The sequence below is a fragment of the Neofelis nebulosa genome, chromosome 1 (genome assembly GCF_028018385.1).
Source record: "Neofelis nebulosa isolate mNeoNeb1 chromosome 1, mNeoNeb1.pri, whole genome shotgun sequence".
Classification (NCBI taxonomy): domain Eukaryota; kingdom Metazoa; phylum Chordata; class Mammalia; order Carnivora; family Felidae; genus Neofelis; species Neofelis nebulosa.
Window position 1 is genome coordinate 190,649,999 of NC_080782.1, and position 21,635 is coordinate 190,671,633.

The 21,635-nt window shown below is 33.3% G+C and overlaps 1 protein-coding gene across 19 annotated transcripts in view; it reads left to right on the plus strand.

Moving 5' to 3' along the window:
* RBM26 (RNA binding motif protein 26) overlaps positions 1–13,798 on the plus strand; it is an 86,404-nt gene extending 72,606 nt beyond the window's left edge. For 12 of the 19 annotated variants that reach the window (XM_058682247.1, XM_058682275.1, XM_058682256.1 and 9 more), the window contains 3 exons: positions 3,107–3,220; positions 4,959–6,853; positions 10,558–13,798. In XM_058682247.1, the coding sequence (XP_058538230.1) occupies positions 3,107–3,220; positions 4,959–5,048 (204 nt within the window). In that variant the 3' untranslated portion in view covers positions 5,049–6,853; positions 10,558–13,798. The remainder of the gene's footprint in view (positions 1–3,106; positions 3,221–4,958; positions 6,854–10,557) is intronic. The other 7 variants (XM_058682221.1, XM_058682232.1, XM_058682228.1 and 4 more) reach the window with 7 other exon arrangements.
* Positions 13,799–21,635: the final 7,837 nt, after the last annotated feature.

A 21,635-nucleotide genomic window follows, 5' to 3' on the forward strand; every position in this document is an offset into this window, starting at 1 on the left:
GAAAAGTTTCCATTTTTTGCTTTGAGTTAATTTTAAGTAGCATTGGAGATATATTTTCTCAAAAGTTTAATAGAATTTATCTGTGAAATTATCAGGGTTTACTGATTTTAGACCATGTAATTTTTTTTTTTTTAACGTTTATTCATTTTTAAGAGAGGAAGACTGCGTGAGTGGGGGAGGGGCAGAGAGAGGGAGACACAGAATCTGAAGCAGGCTCCAAACTCTGAGCTGTTAGCACAGGGCTCCAACTCACAGACTGCGAGATCACGACCTGAGCTGAAGTCGGACGCTTAACTGACTGAGCCATCCAGCGCCCCCTAGACCATGTATCGTTTTAAAACCTTTTTCTTTAGAAAAGATTTGTTTATATATATATTTTCCTTTTCTGGCTTTACTTTGGTACTTTGGTAATTTTTCATTTGGATTATCAACTGTTTACATTGAGATGAGCAAATTTAATTTCTTCCTCTGAATCTTCCTCATACCTTTCTCTGAAGTTACTTGCTCCCACTTTCCTTTCTTATTTTGTATATTTTTATGTTGAGCCCCACTTCCACCTTTATGACCACTGCCACCTTGCTCAGATAAGCATCCCCTGGAATATATTTAAACATGTTTTTTTATTAACATTTTATAAGTAGTTATGAAGTTCATTTTTTAATGTACATTTTAATAAAATGGTGGCAGAACTCTTGAAGCAAATGCCACAGAAATGAAAAGCACTGATCTAGCTGATACTATATTATTAAGCATCAGTAACACAGTATGATACTGGACTTGGCCAAAAGATTCCACAGGTCATAGGACAAAATAATGTCAGAATAACCAAAAATATTCTGAAAAGCATACCAAATTCATTATGAAATAAAGAATATAGTAATGGTATGGATAGAGACTGGGACAAAATTGAGTCTAGAAAAGACATAATAAGTATATATAAAAATTATAGAGGATTACAAGGAAATGCTTTATTTAAGTCAGGGAATTTAAATTTACTGAATAATCTGTGAAGAGTGTTAGGACAATGGACTGTTAGGGAAAAAATAGTACATTATTATGTCTTTATTTTTGGTATCAAAATCAAGATGAATAAAAGTTTTTTTTCTTTTTTTAATACATAGGACTAGTAAAAAGCTAGGGGATCTCTGAAAATAATCCTAGTGTGGAAAAGCTTTTTAAAGGACTGGCACAAGATAGATAAATTACAGAACATGAAAATTTAAGCTTCTTTATGACAAATACAACAGCAGTAAAAACATGCATTATAAACAAAAATCCAGATCCATTTGAGATAAGAGTATTTTGCCAAATATGACAAAATTCCATTCAAGAAATTAGTTTAAGTATGATGTAAAGTATGTTCCCATGTGCATATCATACATATGTATATACACAAACCCTTTTAGTATGTGTACAGGACTTTTTTTAGTGTATTGCAGAGCTTTTTCCCAAATTCTTCATGGAATGGTGGTTATCTCTTTGGGAAGATTAATCATGAATTACAATTTTTTATATTATGTGACCTGAAATATTTGAATTTTTTAAATAATAAAATGGATGGATTGCAGAACTTTTTTTTTTAACTTTAAAGATTTTATGTCGCAGATTATCTAAAATAAATTTGCCTCTTCACAAAGCAAGGACTCCGTTATCTCAAAAATTTATATAGCCAAATAGTCAAAAGTTTCTAATGGAGAACATTGATAAAATGTTGAGTACATCTCACTTTGAAAATCATCCTGTAAAATGTTAAAATTAAAACTTTAGAGAGTTGTAGACTCACCTTATAAATTTGAAGATGTGTGTGCTAAATATAGAGATTTATAATACTAGGTCATCAGAAATGTTTGTCAAGAACCTATAGAAAATGTCACTGAAATTTTTGGCCTTTTTTAACTAGGTGAAAAGATGGACTTTCTGAGTAGACATTTTGCATGAGTCTATTGGAATTCCTTACGGTAATATATGTGTATATATATGTACATATATTACTGTAGTATATTTTTATGTAATAGTTACAGGTTTAAAAACTTGCAAGTTAAGTGGAATATCATATATAAGTACTTAAAAATTCTTTCAGTTACGTGACACTGTGATGAAGCCATGGACTAAAAACTCCTCCTGAGCTGCATTTTAATAGGCGCAGAATCTTTTAAATTTATCACAGATTTTTATGTGCAGATTTAAAATTTATACCTAGAGACTTTAATGTCATACAACTTATGATCAGTTGTCATTGAACATGTAATTGTTTCTAGATTTCACATTATGCTATACTTTGAGGTTGTACTATAAATCTTTTGTGACTATGAGTTATTTCAGTATGTTGCTAACATTGATTTATATTATTAGTTCATGTTACTTTAATTTGAATGGACGATTTCTTCACCAGCCACTTAATGTAACAAATACTAAGTTTAACTTATATCATATGCAGTTCTGAAAGCTTTGTAGGAAGTACTTTAGTTTCAATAGAAACATTCAGGGTTTCTTTTCTCATGGAGATACTTACGTTTTGTAACAGTGATATGTCATACATCGTATATTTAAAAATAATGTGATACTTTACTGATGTAATTTTAAAATAATATGATACTTTACGCATGCAAAATTATATTTGTTAAAGGTTTCCAGTTTGTAGTTACTACAATATGTCATTCGTAAATTAACAAGAATTAAAATGCATTAAGATACATTTAGCCTATTGATTCTCATTGAGACTTCAGTTCAGAACCTACAGCCAAGATCTTGAAATGGTTTGAGATTGTTGCTTGAATAGCAGTTATCATTGTATTATAAACATGTAGACATAGTTCTCTAGTCATATACCGGCCAGTAGTAAAGTAGTTCCGTTGAAGTATGAGAAAGTGTTCTTGTTTCCTGTTTAAAGGTATTTCCAATCACAAGACTGATTTTAGAAGTAAATAACCATAAAAAGTAAATTATAAATATAATAATAAATAGTAAATGGAGAAATAACCACAAAGTAAACGGATAGCTGTCTTCACTTTTGTTTTACTGATTTAAATATTAAGTACTGTAACATTTCATTGTTTTCTTCAGAAATTATTAATGTTCTACATTCTAATGTTCTTAATTGTTTTAGGCTGCAGTTCATGGAGCTCGTTTCAAAGGGCAGGATCTAAAACTGGCATGGAATAAACCAATAACTAATATTTCAGCTGTTGAAACAGAAGAAGTTGAACCTGATGAAGAGGAAGTATGTTTTTTTTTTTAATTTGTCTTTGCCCTCAAATGTTCACATTTTTTATGAAATGTGATTTTATGGCTGTGATTTTAACATAAAACTTTTATTCCTGAGCCATATTCCAGGCAGGGGATATCAGATAAATGCAGACAACTTTAAATTTTCTGGATTAATGAGAACTGTGGATTGCTAATCCAAAAAAAGAAAAGAAAAAGAAAATCATATATATATATATATATATGTGTGTGTGTGTATATACATATATACATATATATATACACACACATACTCAGTTTTCATTTACTCTTAGAAAACAGTAATTATTCATTAGATTTTTATCCACAGGAAATCTTGTAATATTTTAAGTTTAGAGTATATATCCTACTTATTTGCTTTATTAACATTTCAGGTTTCCTTTATTTTAATTCATATTGTTTTAGTTCATTAGAGTGAATGCCTGCTAAATGGTAGATACTGTGATAGGCACAAAAATGAATAAGACACGGTCCCTATCCTCAAGGAGCTTATAATCTGGAAAGGGGGGTGGTGACAGACACATAAAAAATTAATTATAATGAAAGGCAGAGTGATATGCTCAATAAAGATTTGAACAATACGCTGTGGGAACCCACGGGAAGGAGTGATTATTTCTGTCCAGAAGAATCTTGAAGAAGGTGGTGACAGTGGAGCTGAACCCTGAAGGATAAGAAAGCTTACCATAACCAAGAGCTGGGACTGGGAATATAGTTGAGAGAGGCATTTTAGGTGTGGAAGAGGAATAGGTATGGAAGGGTCCCTTTTTCTTGGGTACAGCAATCAGTATGGTGGCTTAGAGGTGTAAGCATAAGGAACAGTGAAATGGGAGAGCACTTTGAAACCATACACTTAAAAATAAGCAACTCTATTTTAATCATGAAATAAGCTGTAGGAAAAAGTTGAGGAAGTTAATAAATAAAGGTAAGGTGGGGAACTGATTCCATGTTTTACCTTTGTTAGATTCTTGTAATGGCACTTCATTTTGTTTGAAGAGCATTCAAGGCTGTTATACATATCCGTAGTCAAATGCAAGAATAAAATGTGTATTTTGAAACTCATATACATGATTTGTCATTTTATATTTTAGATTATACCTTTGTCCTTCCATGAGTTTGAATTGAATGGGGAGAAAAGCAGGAGAGCTCCTGGTATTAGGTATTTTGAAAAGTTTGAAAAGCAGTCTGAGAAGCTTTTATGAAGGGAATGGGGAAAAGCAAGGAATTCTATAAAAGAAATGTTTGTTACATATAGCAGAAAAGAAATATAAATCTTGATAGACTTTTCTACAAGTTAATTGGTTGATTTAGTGTCCAGGGTTAGGGTAAGTCAGAGAAGATTTATTGATGTTTTCTTTCTTTCTTTTTTTTCATTTCTTTTTTCTTTTCTTTTTTTTTTTTTCCAACAAAAGGTATTGAGCAATGTTTTGTAGGTGTAGAAGATGGCATAATTTGATTGAGTGAGGCAGGAGAAATGGCATGTACAAAAAGCTTACTTAGATATTTTTTTAGTGCTTGTTTGCTAGAAGCAATAGAATAGATACTGTAGAGAAACCATTGAGTGGATAAAGGTTGCTTTTCTTTGTTTCTTGAATATTGTAGCTATAGAAATACCTTTTGTATTCGACTCTGTTGAGAGAAATCAGTATTTAAAAGTGTCACCTTTTTTCTTTTCTTTTTTTTTTTGGGTAAATTCCTAAATGCATTTTAACCTAAAGTTTCAGGAAGAGTCTTTGGTGGATGACTCATTACTTCAAGATGATGATGAAGAAGAAGAGGACAATGAATCTCGTTCTTGGAGAAGATGATTTGACTGATCATTGATCTGCATATGCTAGAACTCTACCTGTGTTTCATTAGTATTATCTAATGTACTTTTACATATTTGTAAAAACAATTTTTTGGTAAAATGTGATGAAGATGGATTTCACAAATAGACAAAAGAGAAGAAAACTACCTTCTGATCCTGTATTTTGAAAGATTGATGTTTGCATTTTATTTCAGTAAACAATTGCTAAAGACATCACACTAGAAACATATGCAATGTTTTTATTACATACTTCTACTGAACATTACAGAATTCTTTGGGTTCTTTGTAATTTAATGAATAGGTCTAAAAACTTATGACCAATACTTGTTATAACTTAGAGGATTTTGTTTTACTCCAAATAAGGAATGAATTTGCATTTAAAATCTTAATGAATGTTTTCAAAAATGAATAGATAACATAGTACTCTAACTAAAGTCTCCAAGTTATGTATTCATAATATTACATAGTAGTATGCTTAGGCTTTACTATGTATTAGCCTTTTGTTGGACTTGTGTATGTATTTTACCATATGGGTTTTAATGATAACGGTGTATGACTGCTTTGCATATGAGTCCTTATACATTCAGATGTTAAAAATAAAGCGGAATGGTCTCTTGAAAAGAACAGAAAAGAGAAGAAAAGAAAATGACAAAAAAAAAAAAGCCCACAAAGACCAAGACAATGTTCCTTGATTTTAAAAAAGAAAAAAAAAAAAAAAAAAAAAAAAGAAAAGAAAAAAAATTAAAATAAATAGACCATTCCAGATGGTGATCTACCCTTCCCCCCAATTATCACAAAAGGAGCTATAATCACTAACTTATTAATAATGATTACTGGTACCTTTACAAATAATGTACAATCCAATGTTAAAAATTTATACCACTTCAGTTTGGTTTGATCCTATAAATTTTCAACAGCTGTCTTAAAATTTAAAAGCAGGCTGATTAGTTTGGAACCAGACTTCAAGTAGAGCTAACATTTGGTGAATAAGAAAACATCACATTACATTTTGGATGTATGAAAGAAAACTTGACCATTTGAAGATGTATGAATAAAGAAATGTACTATAGATACTACTTTAGGAAAACACTGTTTGGTAAGTGTTCCAGTCTGATATTTTAAGTGTGCATTTCCTATACTTTGTATAAAAATCTTTGACATTTGACACAATATTGTGATTTTTAAGTGGATTTCTCTGGCAAATGAACGTGATCATTGAAAGTTGATAAAACAGCAGTTTCAGGAAATAAATGCATTCTTTGTAGATTGAGGGGGTGGGAGATTACCTGTTTATCTTTTAAAATTCATCATTTCAGTTGCAAGTGTTCCTGCCCCTTCTGAGATTATAGTGATTATATTAAATGTCACATTAAAAAAAAAAAAAAAATCACTTTCTTCCCATACTGGGATCCTCACAGTCACAACTGTAATTCCAAACACCATAATCTTCTGTCAGTGGGGTAAATAATGGATGCTGTTCCTCTTTTTTTTTTTTCCTCGCACATTTAGGGTTAAAGTTGTATATATGTTCCTGATGATAATGCTATTTCATAGGAATGTTTGGGCTTGCAGTTGGTACACGTGTTAATATTTAAAATTTCAAAATCAATTTCTTTTGTCAAAATAGTGACTTTACTCAAAAACTTCTTTACTTAGATCTGTGATATATTTTTATGTAGTCTCTTGTATGTTGACTATGTGCTATTCTGATTCATTAGGTAAGTTTGTTTTCTTTTCTTTTTAGTAGTCGTGAAAGGTGCCAAATTGGCAGAGGCTCACGTTTCTTCTCTTTACACCAAACAGGTATTATAAAGAAAGAAAATCTTTCAAAGGCCAGTTAAATCTCCATGCTGATTTTTGGCTTTATAATTTGATTAATACATTTTAGCCTGATATTTTAAAAATTATTGTAAAATAATTACTTCCTACTTATTAAAATCCATAAATAGCTTATCAGTTTCCCTAGTCTTAAATTCTCTAGTAACCCAAAATTAAAATGTTTTCTTAAGCCATATTGCTTTGAATGAATCAGAAAACAAGCGTTTCAGTTTGGTCCCAAAGTATGGGGATTAAACATTACACACATTCATTAGGGTCACAATTATATTATTATTCTCATTAATAAGATCTCAGCTATAAATATTACTTAGTATTTAATGATTGGATTTTTAAAATTAATATGTTTATAAATACTAGTACTCTGTATGTACTATCATGTTTCTGATTTAAAACTTAAGATATCCCTTTGAAGTAGTTGCTGATTCCCATTTTACAGATAAGGAAACTTAGGCTAATAGAGTTGGAGTGACTTGCCCAAAGTCACAGCTAGTGGGTGAAAGGACTAGATTTAAATGCCGGCATTCTGATTTCAGTGCCAATTTTTTATTTTTTTATTTTTTTTACTTCTACATTGTTACTCCTTCCTAATTATTGATTGAGCATGAGATTGTGTTTGCAGTAAATGTGGTAGTTCTTGCACAAAATTAGTAGACTTCCTGGTCATTAGCTAGTTCATACCTTTACACTCCCTTCTAATACAGCACTTTGTTCATATCTCTGTTACAGTACTTATGTTGTAATATAATTTATCTGGTTTATATGTCTGTCTTCCCCACTAAATTACAAGCTCCTCTAGGAAGGGGACCATGTCTTATTCATCTTTTTATCTCTAGTGATTATCACAAAGCCTGGCTCATAGTGGGCACTCAGATGTTTGTTGGATGAATTAACGAATGAATGCATATTTAAATCTCCAATAATGGAGTGACAATTACCACCCTTGTTAATTCTTATCAATTTTTCAAAAGTCTCTCCTGAAGGTCTTCTCCGTTATTGAGACTATTTTGCTAAACAAGTGATACAGTTAAGTATTGCAACAGTGGGGTTACAAATACTGTTGGAGGAATGTACATGTAGTCTTAGTGGAATTTCCACAGCAATTAAGTGAGACATTAATAATTTGGAGTATTAAATGTTGTCAGTTTCAGGAGTAAAACAGCTTTTGGTTTCTGTCAGTGTATAAGAATAGAAATACCAAGAGCCACCAATCTAGTCCATCCCACTAATTTTCTTTATATCCAAAGATGACCTCGCATAGAATACCAGATAAGAGATTTAGCTTATGGTCCCAGCTCTGCAACTAACTGTCTGGCCTTAAGCAAGTGTCAACCAGGAGTGTTTCCTTGTCTGTAAAATGAAAAGGCTTGGACTAGATGATCTGTAAGGTCCTTTGCACATCTACAGTTTCCTTGGTGGTATATTAGTATTTGATCTAAAACAATTTAATATATCTGTACCAGTTCTCCCTATCTGTTGCCATTATTTCTGTCATCAATGGAAGCAACTTAGATTTGATTATGATAATCTGTATATCATGTCTTGGTACAGTTTTATATGTAAGTGTTCCCAAATGCTCACCGTTGGCTGGTGCAAAATTCATTTAACCTTTAAAGTATAGATAAACTTCCAAATTCACTAGACTTTTCCTACCTATAACTTTTCCTTTTGCTTCTAAACTCAAAGGCTAAAACACTTTTCCTATTACAATATGCTACCTAAAACTTGAAACACATTTTAAATTCTACAGTTCTCCCAGCAAGCTCTTTGTTTTAGTATAGATCTGAGCTGAATTTGAAGTCAAAAAGGATTGAGAACAATGTAGTAGTCACTGCTTACAGGAAAAAATTGAGAGAAATTATATATTATTGGTTAAAAGATTGATTAGGATTACTTCAAGGGATGGTTGAGTTGTCATTTTACATATTTCACTCAATATTTTATGTCTACTTAAGCAGTGTTGTTTAAATGTTACTGGATAATTGTAAGATTTAAAAAATTAATTTTAGTATTTAACTGATGCCCAACCATTTAATGAAATCATGTTGCAGGAATGGGAGAGTATTCCATAGCTCTTGTTTTACTGTAATATGATCAAGTGTATCAACCAGTAGTTTACTATAAAGATGAGACTTTAGTGTTTTAGCTGATGACCTGTAGAAAGTATCGCTGAGCTTAAATGTAGGAAATTTCCTGTGACTAGAACTGTTTATGGGAACTGTATTTCCAATCTTACTTGGAACACTAATCATTGACTCTAAGGGTTACTTAAGAAAGCAAAAACAGTTGCTTGTTTGATATGTGGAAATATGAATGGTTATTTTAGAGTGTTATACAAACTTTATCAATCTATATATTCTTTTTTTTCCTTCCCCTTACACATGATGTGAACCAGTTGTAGAAAATTAGTTTTAGTCCTTCTAGAATTTGTATAAATATTTGTAAGCTTTTTTCCTTCCCTTCCCTTCCCTTTTAGCCTTTTAAAACAAAGGCTGCATGAAATTCTGCATGAAATTCTGGCTAATTAAATTAGTTCACTTTTTGGTCTTTTCTCTCAGGGCTTCTCTTACTCTTCTAAAGCCCTATAAATAAAAATGAAAATTCAGTCTAGGATTAAACCATCAGGGAATGATGTGTGTAAGGCAGAGAGGAAAATTTCCTTTTCCCAGATCTCAGGAACTACCTTGTTCTTGTTAACTTCCTGAACTGGCTAGTTATTCTAAGGTATGTATACAGGCTTTTAGAGAAGAGTAGTTTTTTTTTTCTCTCTCCAATCATTATACACCTATCAGATGACAGATTATCTTCCAGATTAGCTACCTAAAAGTTCTAGGAAAGAAATAAATCTTGGTGAAATGACTGCCATTCTCAGTAATTTCTAATTGAAAACGTCATACTTTGTTAGTAGAAAAATTCTTAATTTGGTAAATAACTTTCTTGCAGTTTATCAGTAATATGTACTCATTACTTAGTGTAACTGAAAGCATTTTTTGCGTTTTTTTGGTATCAATTTAAGATTACTTGTTTCTAATTACTCCTCCGTATTAACTTTATTTCATCCATCCACTTATCTTCCCATCATCCAAAGTTAGTCTTCTTTTGTATACCAAGCACTGTCTCATTCTGATGTGTTCTTTTTATTTTTGGTTGTTAATCATTGTGTTTAGTATAGAATTTTATGTCCTATATTAATTAAAGAATGAAGTCATTATCATATGGAGCTTAAGGAAAGTAGATCCAACTCACAATTACTTTGAAATCTTTGGGAAATTTAAGAAGATTGTTCTTGCTTTAATTTTTATATACAGTGTCTTGGAATTTGTTCATAATTTCTTAAAACTACTTTGCCTACCCATACTTCTATAACAGTTTACTCTTTTGTCAGTTACTGCATTTCCTAAGCAGAAATTGTAGACCACAGCCATGCTGTAGTGCTGAGATCTTTGTGGCTTAATGTTTTAAGGAAGCATGATGCAGAGAGGTTTTGTTAATATCATTAACCCAAAGCTGATTCTTTGTGGAATTTGTTTCAACTTTGATTTTGATTCCTTTCTGAAATAGATTTTTTTTTTTAATGTTTAGAAAAGTTGGCGATCAATTTATGGTGTGATTCAGTTTTTAGATTTACTTACTATTTTCAAAGTGTTTTTAATAGTCTTCTCTTTTTCCAGCAGAGAGAGATCATCATTGCCTGAATTTAGCTTTGTGACTACAACAGCAAGACCTGTTCCTGTCTGGAGACGACTGTTAAAATATCATCCTATCATTTTATGTTTGCTCTTTATCAATTTGAATAGATGTTTACATGTACTATAATTGGCATTTTGTCTCTTCACAGTTCTCTAATTGGTACATCCGAGTCCAGAAGTATGTCTGAGTGTGTGCTTTGTCTGACCTTATTCTTAAATGTCTTCTCCCCTTACTTTATATCCATTTATTTTTTAAACACTAAGGAAAAAGACCTTTTGGTTTCCTAATATGAGATAAGTTCAGTCTCAGCCACGTTGAAAATTGTGTCTAAGAAATCTATAAAGCCATGATATTGTGTTCATTAGCATGAACAATTTAGAATGAAGAAAATGATTAAAAAGTTAAGCATGGGTTTGGTTTTAATTTTTCTGGGTTTTAGGATACATTTCTGGGGTTAAGGTAGTCACTTAAATGATTTTGAACAGATGCTAAAATACTTTTTTATACACTATAATAACTTGCCTATTTCTTCTAAATACACTTACTGAGGTTGTTGCCAAGGCCACTTACCCAAATAATATTTTTAAAAAATTTCTTAGCTCTTCAAAACCAACAAGGAGAATAATTTTCTTTCTTTTCAAATAATACAGGATGATCTGTGGATTATAAATATTGAGAAATTTCTATTAAATGTCTGGTTTACACAGTTTGTCCATATTTTCCTCACTTGCAATCAAGACATCAAAGACAATCTTAAAAGCAAGGGGAAATTGTGTTGTGTGTGTAACATTGTTAAAGATTATAGTTTTACTGTCTTAAAAGGTGTATGTCCATATTTATTTATAAGCAGTGTGGCTTAAAATTATTTATAAAGAGTATGATTAAATCTTATCCTAAATATTCACCCAAAATACCATTTTTTGTAATGGGCACCATATAAAGACGTTTTCAGAAAATTAATTTCTGAGTATTTCTTCATAGATTCTCATGAGGCATTTGAGAAGTTTGGAAGTTGTTCTTAGTAGCAGCTCTTTATTAGAAAAGTGGAAATTACACTTGATTCTATTTGCCCTTGTTTTTTTTTAGTTTCATTCAGCCGTGCTCATATTTTCATAGTTTTTGTGCCAAGTTGATTATTCTGCAAACACTTCTTTTTGAGTATTCAATGCATTTGTCTTCGTGAAAAATAAAAAGAATGAACACATCAATCATAATGTAAATTATCTATTTTGATCCACATTAGTTGACAACGGCTTCCTGAATATTAGGCTTGATTTAAGGGAAAAGTACATGTTTCAGAAAGTCTTCTAATATAATTATGACTTGGTAGCCTGCAGGGCATTTTTAAAATTAGACTTTTGTTTTAGTTCACATTTGCAAACTAGCATATAGCGACAAGGAGTTCGGAGATATTTTCCCAGATTAGTTCAGTATTTTTTCTTTTTAAGGAAAGAAAATTCTCTTCCCCTGTGATAGTGATTTACTTGCTAGGTTAGAAGCCCAAAGAACATAGTCTGAAGAGACCATACTTGTTAACAGTTTCAGTTGGTTCTTAGATGTGGACCACATACCAGCCCCCTCAACTTTACTTTGTCATCTTTCTTTTTTCTTTCCCTTGCTTTTAAATTAAAAACAAAATAAAGCAAAACAAAATTGAATATGCCATTGGGAATCAGAAATCGAGATGATTTGATTCTCATTAAGATCATTGTGCTTTTTGAAAATTTCTGTGAGAGCCAATAGGTCATTACATATTTAAATCCTTATATGTTGATTAATTAAAGATGAGGATTTTCATTATTTCATTTTCCTAAATAGGATTCTCATGGAGCTATGTGTAGATAACTGTACAGAATCACTTTTGTGTAATTGAAGCAGTTTACCTCTGCATGATTGCATTATGGAAGCCTTTTATATATCTTTATATTTTTCAATATTCTTAGATTTTACACTATTAGCGGCTCTAGTCATGCTATATTTGTTTTTTTTAAATAGAGTTTATAAATATTTATGCTCAAAATACAGATCAACTGAATATTTTTTGATCTTGTTTACAAGATAAATAATACTTTAAAGTGATGCAGCCCCTCAAGTGTCTTAGGAAAAAGTTATTGGTGCTACAAAACCTTTCAATATCATTTTTGAACCTGTTATCTAGACTTTGCTAGGCTTTAATGTATGATCACTTGTGACTTACTCTAATCTAGCAGCATAATTATAAAAGTGGTCTGTGGTGAGTCAGGAAAAGAGCCCAGTCCATTAGAAACACCCCATAATTTAAAGATACGATACAGAATGACAGTATGCTTATTTGTGCCCAGCTTCCAAAAAAGAAAATAGTCTCTTCAGTTTGTCATTAGCTCTTTTGATAAGAGGAATTTAATCTGGCTAGAATAAAAACAACAATACATTCAGCATGGCTCAGTTTTCCCATATTTCACATGGAAAATTTTTCTAGTCTTAAATATGGTGTAATCCTGCTCTGCTTCAAATTCCCATCTGTCTTTGCTGAACAGGAGGCAGGGTAATTCTTAAATATTTATAGAACATTTGATGAGTTGAAAAGAGATGTATTATTTACATTGTACAAGTTTTGCGTTGGTTGTGTAGATTGTTCTCTACATCTATAAGACTCATTCCAGCACCTTAGTGAATGTTCTAAAGATACAATTTTTAAGTATCAGCAAAGCATTCATAGATACTTACTTTTGATTCTCAGAATCCTGAACCTGTTTTGGGTGTGTTATTACTTCAGAACATGTTATCTGGCACAAGATTTCCTTTAATAGTGGTTTAGTTGTACTCAAGTTCTGTGGATTGTTGAACCTAAAAACACCAAAGGAGTCTTTTCTTGTCTGGAGACTGGGTTGTTCCAGTTTTTAATACCTGTGCCCATAAGTATCCCATTTCACGAATGTGTGTTGGCATGGGGAAAAAATTCCCTGCTCTTTGAGTGGAGCGAAAGTAATTGGTTAAGCTGTAGCAGCTTTTTTTTGTTTATTTTTCAAAATGATAATAAAACTTGAACTGAAAAAGGTAAAACTTGAACTAGAAAACTACTCTTGTATGCTTAGAATGTTTATAGTGTTACATGTTTATGTGGGGTTGTCAACATTTTTATTATTTATAGTTGAATTATGTTGTTTTGTTTGTTAAATATCCATAATGTTTATTATTTTTATATTTTGAAAATTTTTAAATAAAATAGTCTTACTAAAAACAGTTGTTAACTTTTTAAAATTGTCCTGCATCTTGCATCAGTTATATGACCTAGTAGAAAGAAAAATTTGCAGCCCTCAGGCATTGTACAATTGAGAATTCTGAAAATGTTTATGTATCTATACAAATGGCTCCAGGTTGCCTCTTCCCCTCTCTACCCTCCATTCCCACTTTAAATTGTTCTAAGTCACCTTTGGTACCTGTGTGTTGTTGGCCTGATGACTCCTTTTCTCACACACCTACAAATCCTTCATACCCTTCTTCCAATTCCTGCCTCTTTTCTGCTAGAATTGATCTCTATTCTGTTTGAAGGCCACAGTGCTTCTCCTTATCATTATCATGAGTAATAACGGTAGAGTACTATTGTGATGTCAAAGAAAGACTGCCATATATTCTGAAGTGATACTAGATGTAAAGTGCTTATACTGTCAGCCTCTAAAGCCATTGACTCTTTTTGGAATGTCCCTCCATAATGTTCAGTTTTCATCTCAACATTTATTCTTCCGGTCTGATTTGACCTGCTTTTCCAGCATTCAGCATGTTCATTTCATATTTAATTGCATTGAGTGATAAATATTGCCATATTCTTTTGTGTTCATTGCAGATATACCTTCTATCACCTATAACGTGGGTTAAGTAAGCTTGGTAATCATCTGTCTTCCACTTGTGACACTGCTTCTACAAGAAAATACATTATCAATCTCAAAGTGCATAAGTCTTGATAAAAATCTAGTTAAAGAAATCTGGTTATGCAATAGTAGAGGACTCTGGCTTGAAATAGTAGAGGACTTTGGTTAATAAATAATGATGTACTTAGTAAAATTGTTCTTAAAACATACTTTATGTAATATATACTTTACATATACAGCCCCTGTGGAATATTTGCAGATTGAGTGTGTTGTCAGCTTTCACTTAACCTGAAACAATATTTCTGCATGAAATATGAATTTGGTCTTAATTTTTTTTTTTAAATCACATGTCATACCTGTTATGTAGAAAAGCTAGAAATTAAAAAGGATGATTGAAAGCCTGTTATAAGTGATCACAGAGCATTTAAAAATGGGGTTATATAATGTATACTGTTTTGTAGTCTTTTTTCACTTATGATACTAGGTTTATACCATTTTTGAAGCCCTTCCAGTTTGTAGATAAAGCCTAATGTATTGAGTCAGTCCTCATTTTAGGCATGTAAGGCCTTTCTTTCTATTTTTTATTTTAACATAAATGATACTGTATCCTTGAGCATCTTTGATTATTCCTTCGAGATGAATTCTCAAAACTTTTGGGCCAAAGTATACTTGTTTTTAAAACTCGTGAGACTTTCTCAGTTGATCTTTTACAAAGGACATAATGTGTAAACGCCTAGATACTTTAGTATTCTAGCTTTGGAGAACTCTGTAAATTCAGTTTTTTGCACGTGTTAAAATTTGTTGAATTTATATTCATGTTTTAGCAGGAACCAAATTATGCCTGATACAGTAGTTCAGCTTGGATGCATTAGTTGACACGATTATTAGTATTTTCTACAATATGTCATTGCCAAGATTTTGTATACCGTAGCAAACTTTTTTCCTTGGAACTACAGATTTTTATAATTTTGTTATGGCATTTTATAAATTTTTAAGAACTTTTGCAGTCTTGTAACTAGTCTTTTGAAAGATAGAATGATAATCTTTACATTTATTAAATAAGATTTTAAAAATGGCAGAATCAGGACTGGAATTTCCATTTCTCAATACCACATCCACTAGATACACAAAGACCATGTAATTTATAGCAACAATAAACTCCCCATATTTTTTCTCTCTCTAAATTCCTTTTCTCCAGAAAAAACAATTTTCCCCATGAAATTCATGAACATTTGTTTCTGAAACATAAAGCATGAAATAGGCTGAAAGAAAATTATAAAGAAGTGGGAGGATGGGTTCCATATGTATTTTATTTCTATGTCCTAAGCCAAAAAAAAAAAAAAAAGTTTTTGAAAAGATAATCTAGATTCTTGAGAAAAATAAAAGTCCTTGCAAACTATGAACATTTTCCTGAGCTATTTATGTAATGATGTTTTATCTAATATTTAATATGCTGTATCCTATGACATTAAATTCTAGTATTTGAGAGTTTGGAATGTGGCAGACTTCTCTTGCCAGTATTTGATCCACTTTTTTTTTTTTAAAAACCTAAAATGTGTTATGAAGTGTACAAGAATGCACTTTGTATTCAGTGCTAAAGAGAATCATGATTCTGATTATTTAAAATACAGTATGCAATGTATTTTGAGGATTTTGAATTTAGGATGTGGAATTAATGAAAAGACTTCTGACTTCAAGGAGGATAGAGTGCAAATTTCAAAGTAAGCCTTGAAAGTCTTCCACATTTTGGAACATTTTTAATGTTGAAATGTTACTTATTCCAAAGGTCTTATTTAAATAAAATATTTTAGGGACATGACCATCCCCCCCCCCTTTTTTTTTAGAAATTGGTGTTAGGAAGAAACAGAAATTGTAGAGGTCTGAGATTTTGGAGTAGAAATGGTCAGCAGTCATATTGGTACTAAGTTCAATGTAGTAGTATTTTTGTGTTGTAAGTGTAGTAGGTGGTCTGTCAATTTCACATTTTTTTTTTTAATCAAGTTAATGTTCAGAGTTAACAGAAATTAAAGAAATGATAGAAAAGAAGATCTCTGGCACTTAACAATTGTCATGTCTGAATGAGGTAAGAATTTAAGCACCAAACAGGTAACTTTTAACAAAAATATTCTTTGAGTACTGATCTGATTGTTAGCCATGACAGCCCTCACATATGTCATATTTGTAAATACTAAATGGATGAAAACTACATATATTAAAAATGAAATAGAATCCTAACCAACCGTTCTTTGATTAACCTAGAGTGGGTTTTTAAATTTTGTTTTATCAAGATTTCCATTGAAAAATAGGAGAGACTCCTCAAATTGGGGGTACTCACAAAAGAACAGAGCCTTCTAAGGTGCTGAAGATGGGAAGACCAGATTTAATCTTGAATTTGCTAAAGTTCTAATGGAAGGAAAGCATCCTATAAGCAAGTAATACATTTTTGTTTTTGTCCCCCCCCGCAACTGATGATTGAGCATCAAATGTATAAAAATTACATTAACACGCATCCGAGAGTACATTAATTCAGGGTTCCCCTTCCGTTCCTTATGGGAAGCACTCAATATAGGTGTGATGATAGCAACCTGAGTGAGTTCCAAGTTATCCCACCACCACCACCACCAAAAAAGACACCCTTTTAATCTGCCACAAGAGCACCTCAGCACAATTTATATTCCCACATGAAGTCATAGGCCAAACCATTCAGATATAATGTCCAACCAACTTCAATTTCCTAAGATTTCCACAGCTATATTCTGTGCCCTACCTGTGACCGCTCTTGCCTGGGAATTTTCCAAAATGCGAACACTTCAGGCCTTCCTATGTGCAGTTCTAGCTATGGCTTGCTACAAATAAACATAAAAATCGTATTTTTATATACTAACATTGAGCACTTGGGAGAGTGAAATTAGATACACAATGGTAGGTACACCCATACCTGGAAAAAACAAAAAGATCTACCTAAATGTAAATCTAACAAACCATGGACAGGGCTTGTGTGCTGAAAACTACACAATGCCCATAAAGAAGGCCTCAGTAAACGGAGAGATGCTTCATGGATTGGAAAATCCAACATAGTAAGTGTCAATTCTCCAAATTCATATGCAGGTTTAATGCTTATCAAAATCCCAAGAAGTTGTGTGTGTGTGTGTGTGTAACAAGATTCTCCTAAAATTTATATGGAAAAGCACTAGAATACAATAATTTTGAAAAAGACAATGTGGAAGGAGTCCAATTCCAAGACTTACAGCTACAGTAATTGAGACTGTTTATGATGGATGGATCTTGATGGGAAGGATAAACACATGGATCAAGGAGACAGAACACAGATCTCATAAAGATGCACGTGAATATGCCCAAATGATTTTTGGCAAGGTAAAAACAATTGGAGAAAATAAACCTTTTCAAGTGATCCTGGAACAATCACCATTGGCGAAAAACAAAATGCCCTGTTCCCAGACCTAAGATTCAATGTATTCAACAATTAACTCTAAATGGATCAATGACTTAAATGTAAAACTACAGAACTTGAAGGAAATAGGATAAAGGAGAAATTCTTTGGGATCTAGGACTAGGCAAAAGTTTAGACTTGATGCCAAAAGTATGATCCATAACAGCATGATAAATTGGACTTAATCAAAACTTGCTCTGTGAAAGAATCTGTTAAGAGGATAGATAGTAACATAGGCTACAAAAGTGGGAGAAATTATTTACAATCCACATCTAGTATGTGTCAGCACTGGATACAGAATATATAATTATTTTTTAATACATGTTTACTTTGAGAGAGCGAGCAAGGGAGGAGCAAAGAGAGGGAGAGAGAATCCCAAGCATGCTCCACACTGTCAGCACATAGCCTGATGCAGGGCTCGAACTCACGATCATGGCCTGAGCTGAAACCAAGAATCAGATGCTCAACCGACTGTACCACACAGGTGCCCCAGAATATATAATTCTTAAAGTTCAACAATAAAAAGCAAACAATCCAACTAGAACATGGGCAAAAGACAAACATTTTACTGAAGGTAATGTTCAGGTGACAAGCACATGAAAAGATATTTGACATCTGCCATTAGGGAAGTGGAAATTAAAACCACAATGAGATATTCTTACATATTATCAGAATGGCCAAAGAAAAAATAGTGACAAAACCAAACGCTGGCAAGGATGCAGAGAAACTGGATCACTCGTAGATTGCTTGTGGGAACGTTAAATTGTATAGCCAGTCTGGAAAACAGTGTTTTCTTAAATAGCTAAACATGCAGTTATCATATCCAACAATAATTGTACGCCTGGGCATTTAACTTTTTTTTTTCACACAAATACCTGTACATAACTGTTCGTAATAAAAACCAGGAAACAACCCATATGACTTCCAATGAGTGAGTGATTCTGATACATTCATTCCATGAAGTACTACTCAGCAAAAAAAGAAATATTAATACATGCCACACCTGGATGAATTTCCAAAGACTATGCTGAATGAAAAGAAGCAAATCCCCAAAGGTTACATAGTGTGTGGTTCCATTTACATAACATTCTTGAAATGACATAAAGATGGGAACATAGTAGTTGCCAGGGGACTATGGAGGTGGTGGGTGTGACAACCTGAGGGATCCTTAAGGTAATGGAAATGTTCTGTCTCTTGACTACCAATGTCAGTAAGCTGGTTGTGATCTTATACTATAGTTTTGCAAGATATTACCATGAGAGGAAATTTGGTAAAGTATACATGAGATCTTTATTTCTTGCAACTGCATGTGGATTTAAATTATCTCAAAAAGCTTAATTTGAGAAAAACAAAGGCAGAGTAACATCTACTTCCATTTTAGGGCACTATCTGGGGAAATGTCTCGGAAAGATGTGTGTTCCTCATAAAGAATAAGGTCCGGAGAGCAAGTATTTGAGGTATATTTGTAAGAGGAGTCAATTGAGTTTGCATGCTTGAGAATTTCTGGAAGTACTGCAGATTTACTTCTCCCACTGGTTACACTACAACCAGTGCCAGTAAATGAAGTAGTTCTACATACATGTTGACCTTTTATTCTTCCAGTCAGCACTGCTGCCTAAAAGAGACTTCATACTGAGGAAGGGCAGAGCTCGCCTATGGAAAGGTGGGTGAAGATGAAAACAACTGATACTTACCTTGCTTTTCTTGCCCTTTACCATAGTTCAGGGGTTGTGGGGGGGGGGGCAGGGAGCACGTTGAAATCATTCAAAAGAGAAAAGAAACATAGAACAAAAGCAAAATTATAAATTAAATTCTCTGAAGGAAAGAAGCAGAGTTTTATGGAGTATAAAGTGAATGAGCCTGACCTTTGATGTCAGGAAAGTCTTCCCACAAGAAGTGATCTTTTAGTTGAGATCTGAAAGCTGAGTAGGAGCTTACTAGAGGGGGAGCATATTCTTGAAGAATGAACAATTTTGTACAAAAATACTATACAGGGACCAAGTATGGTATATTTGAAGAACGGAAAGAAGCCCAGTGTGACTGCAATGCAGAGATACACAATTTGAGAATTATTTAGCATAGAAATCTTAATCTATAAGATTGAGATTCCTAGAGATCACATATAGAATGAAGAACTTCTGTGATATAGGCAGATTCTGCAAAGAATTAGGACAGCCAAAGAGGTGGGAAGAAAACCAGGATGGTAATTACAAATAGGGGCCAAAACAACAACAAAAATTTGTTTTAGGGAGGAGGGAGTGATAAAAGTGTCAAATGTTACAAGGCAAAGTAAGATGAAATATGAAAAATGTCCATTGGATTTTAGGATAAGGAAGTCATTAATGACTCTGGAATGTTTCTGTTTTGTTTTATTTTTTTAATGTTTATTTTTGAGAGCGTGAGTGGGGGAGGGACAGAGAGAGGGAGGGAGACACAGAATCCGAAGCAGGCTCCAGGCTCTGAGCTGTCAGCACAGAGCCCGACATGGGGCTCGAATTCACGAGCTGGGAGATCATGACCTGAGCCGAAGTCAGACACTTAACTGACTGAGCCACCCAGGTGCCCCTTGCTTATTTGCTTTTTAATGACGGATATGGGAGCCAAAATGAATAGGCTAAAGAGTAAAAGGAAGATAAGGATATAGAAACAGAGTACAGGTAAGTTTTTTTAGAAGAGTTTTAAAGGTGGAAGAGAGAGAGATTAGTAGTTTGCAAGGCAGGTAGGATAATAGAAGGCCAGACAATCATGTTCAAATCTTTACAGAGGGGCCCCTGGGTGACTCAGTAGGTTAAGCATTTGACTCTTGGTTTTGGCTCAGGTCATGATCTCATGAGTCGTGAGTTCAAGCCAGTGTGGAGCCTGCTTGGGATCCTCTCTCTCTCTCTCTCTCTCTCTCTCTCTCTCTCTCTCTCTCTCTCTCTCTCCCTCCTCTCTGCCCCTCCCCTGCTCATGCTTTCTCTGTCTCTCGAAAAACAAACAAACAAACAAAAACAAGACAAAAAACACTTTAAAATCTTTACAGAAAGGAGTTCTAATAAGATAGAATGAACAATAATGGTAGTTTAAAAACATAGGATAAGAAAAGATCCAAAGCACATTTAGAAAGAGTGTCCTTAGAGAGTAGTAGACACAAGTCCTCCATTTTAATTGGCAGCAAGGAGGGGAAGAAAATTTCGTGTTCTGGGAAAGTTTGGTAGTAGAACTCAGAGTTTCCGTTAGATGACTTCAGTTTTCTTTGCAGCTAGTGGGAATATCATTTGCTGCATGGTCTCCCCATCCCCCGTACAACTGCTGAATAGCACCCCCTCTGCTTTACCTTCTTTCCCAGTTACACCTGAGCATTCCCTGAATATCTGCCTTAACTAGTCCCCTCACATTCTTCCCCACCAGATTCAACTGGACCCTTCACCACAGCCTCTATGGCCAATCACAGTGGTCTCTGTTAAAACACTGCTTTACTGGGTGCACCCAGACCTCACAGTGCCTCTCCCCTACCCACACCACACCTTCAGGGTGGCAGTGCTGCACTGCAGTCTGAAGAAGTCACTGACCCCTCTCCAGCTCCATCAGTCTTTGTTCCTGGGACACAATGCGTAGCATCTGTTCTTTCTCGAACACAGCTCCTTTTACTTATTGCCCTAAACCTCTCAAGCCAGTGAGTCAACAAATATCTTGCCATCTCTTTTATAATCCTTTTCTTCTCTATCTACTCTCTTTCCTGATATGTAGGGGGAAAAATTCCCATAAATATCAATTTATG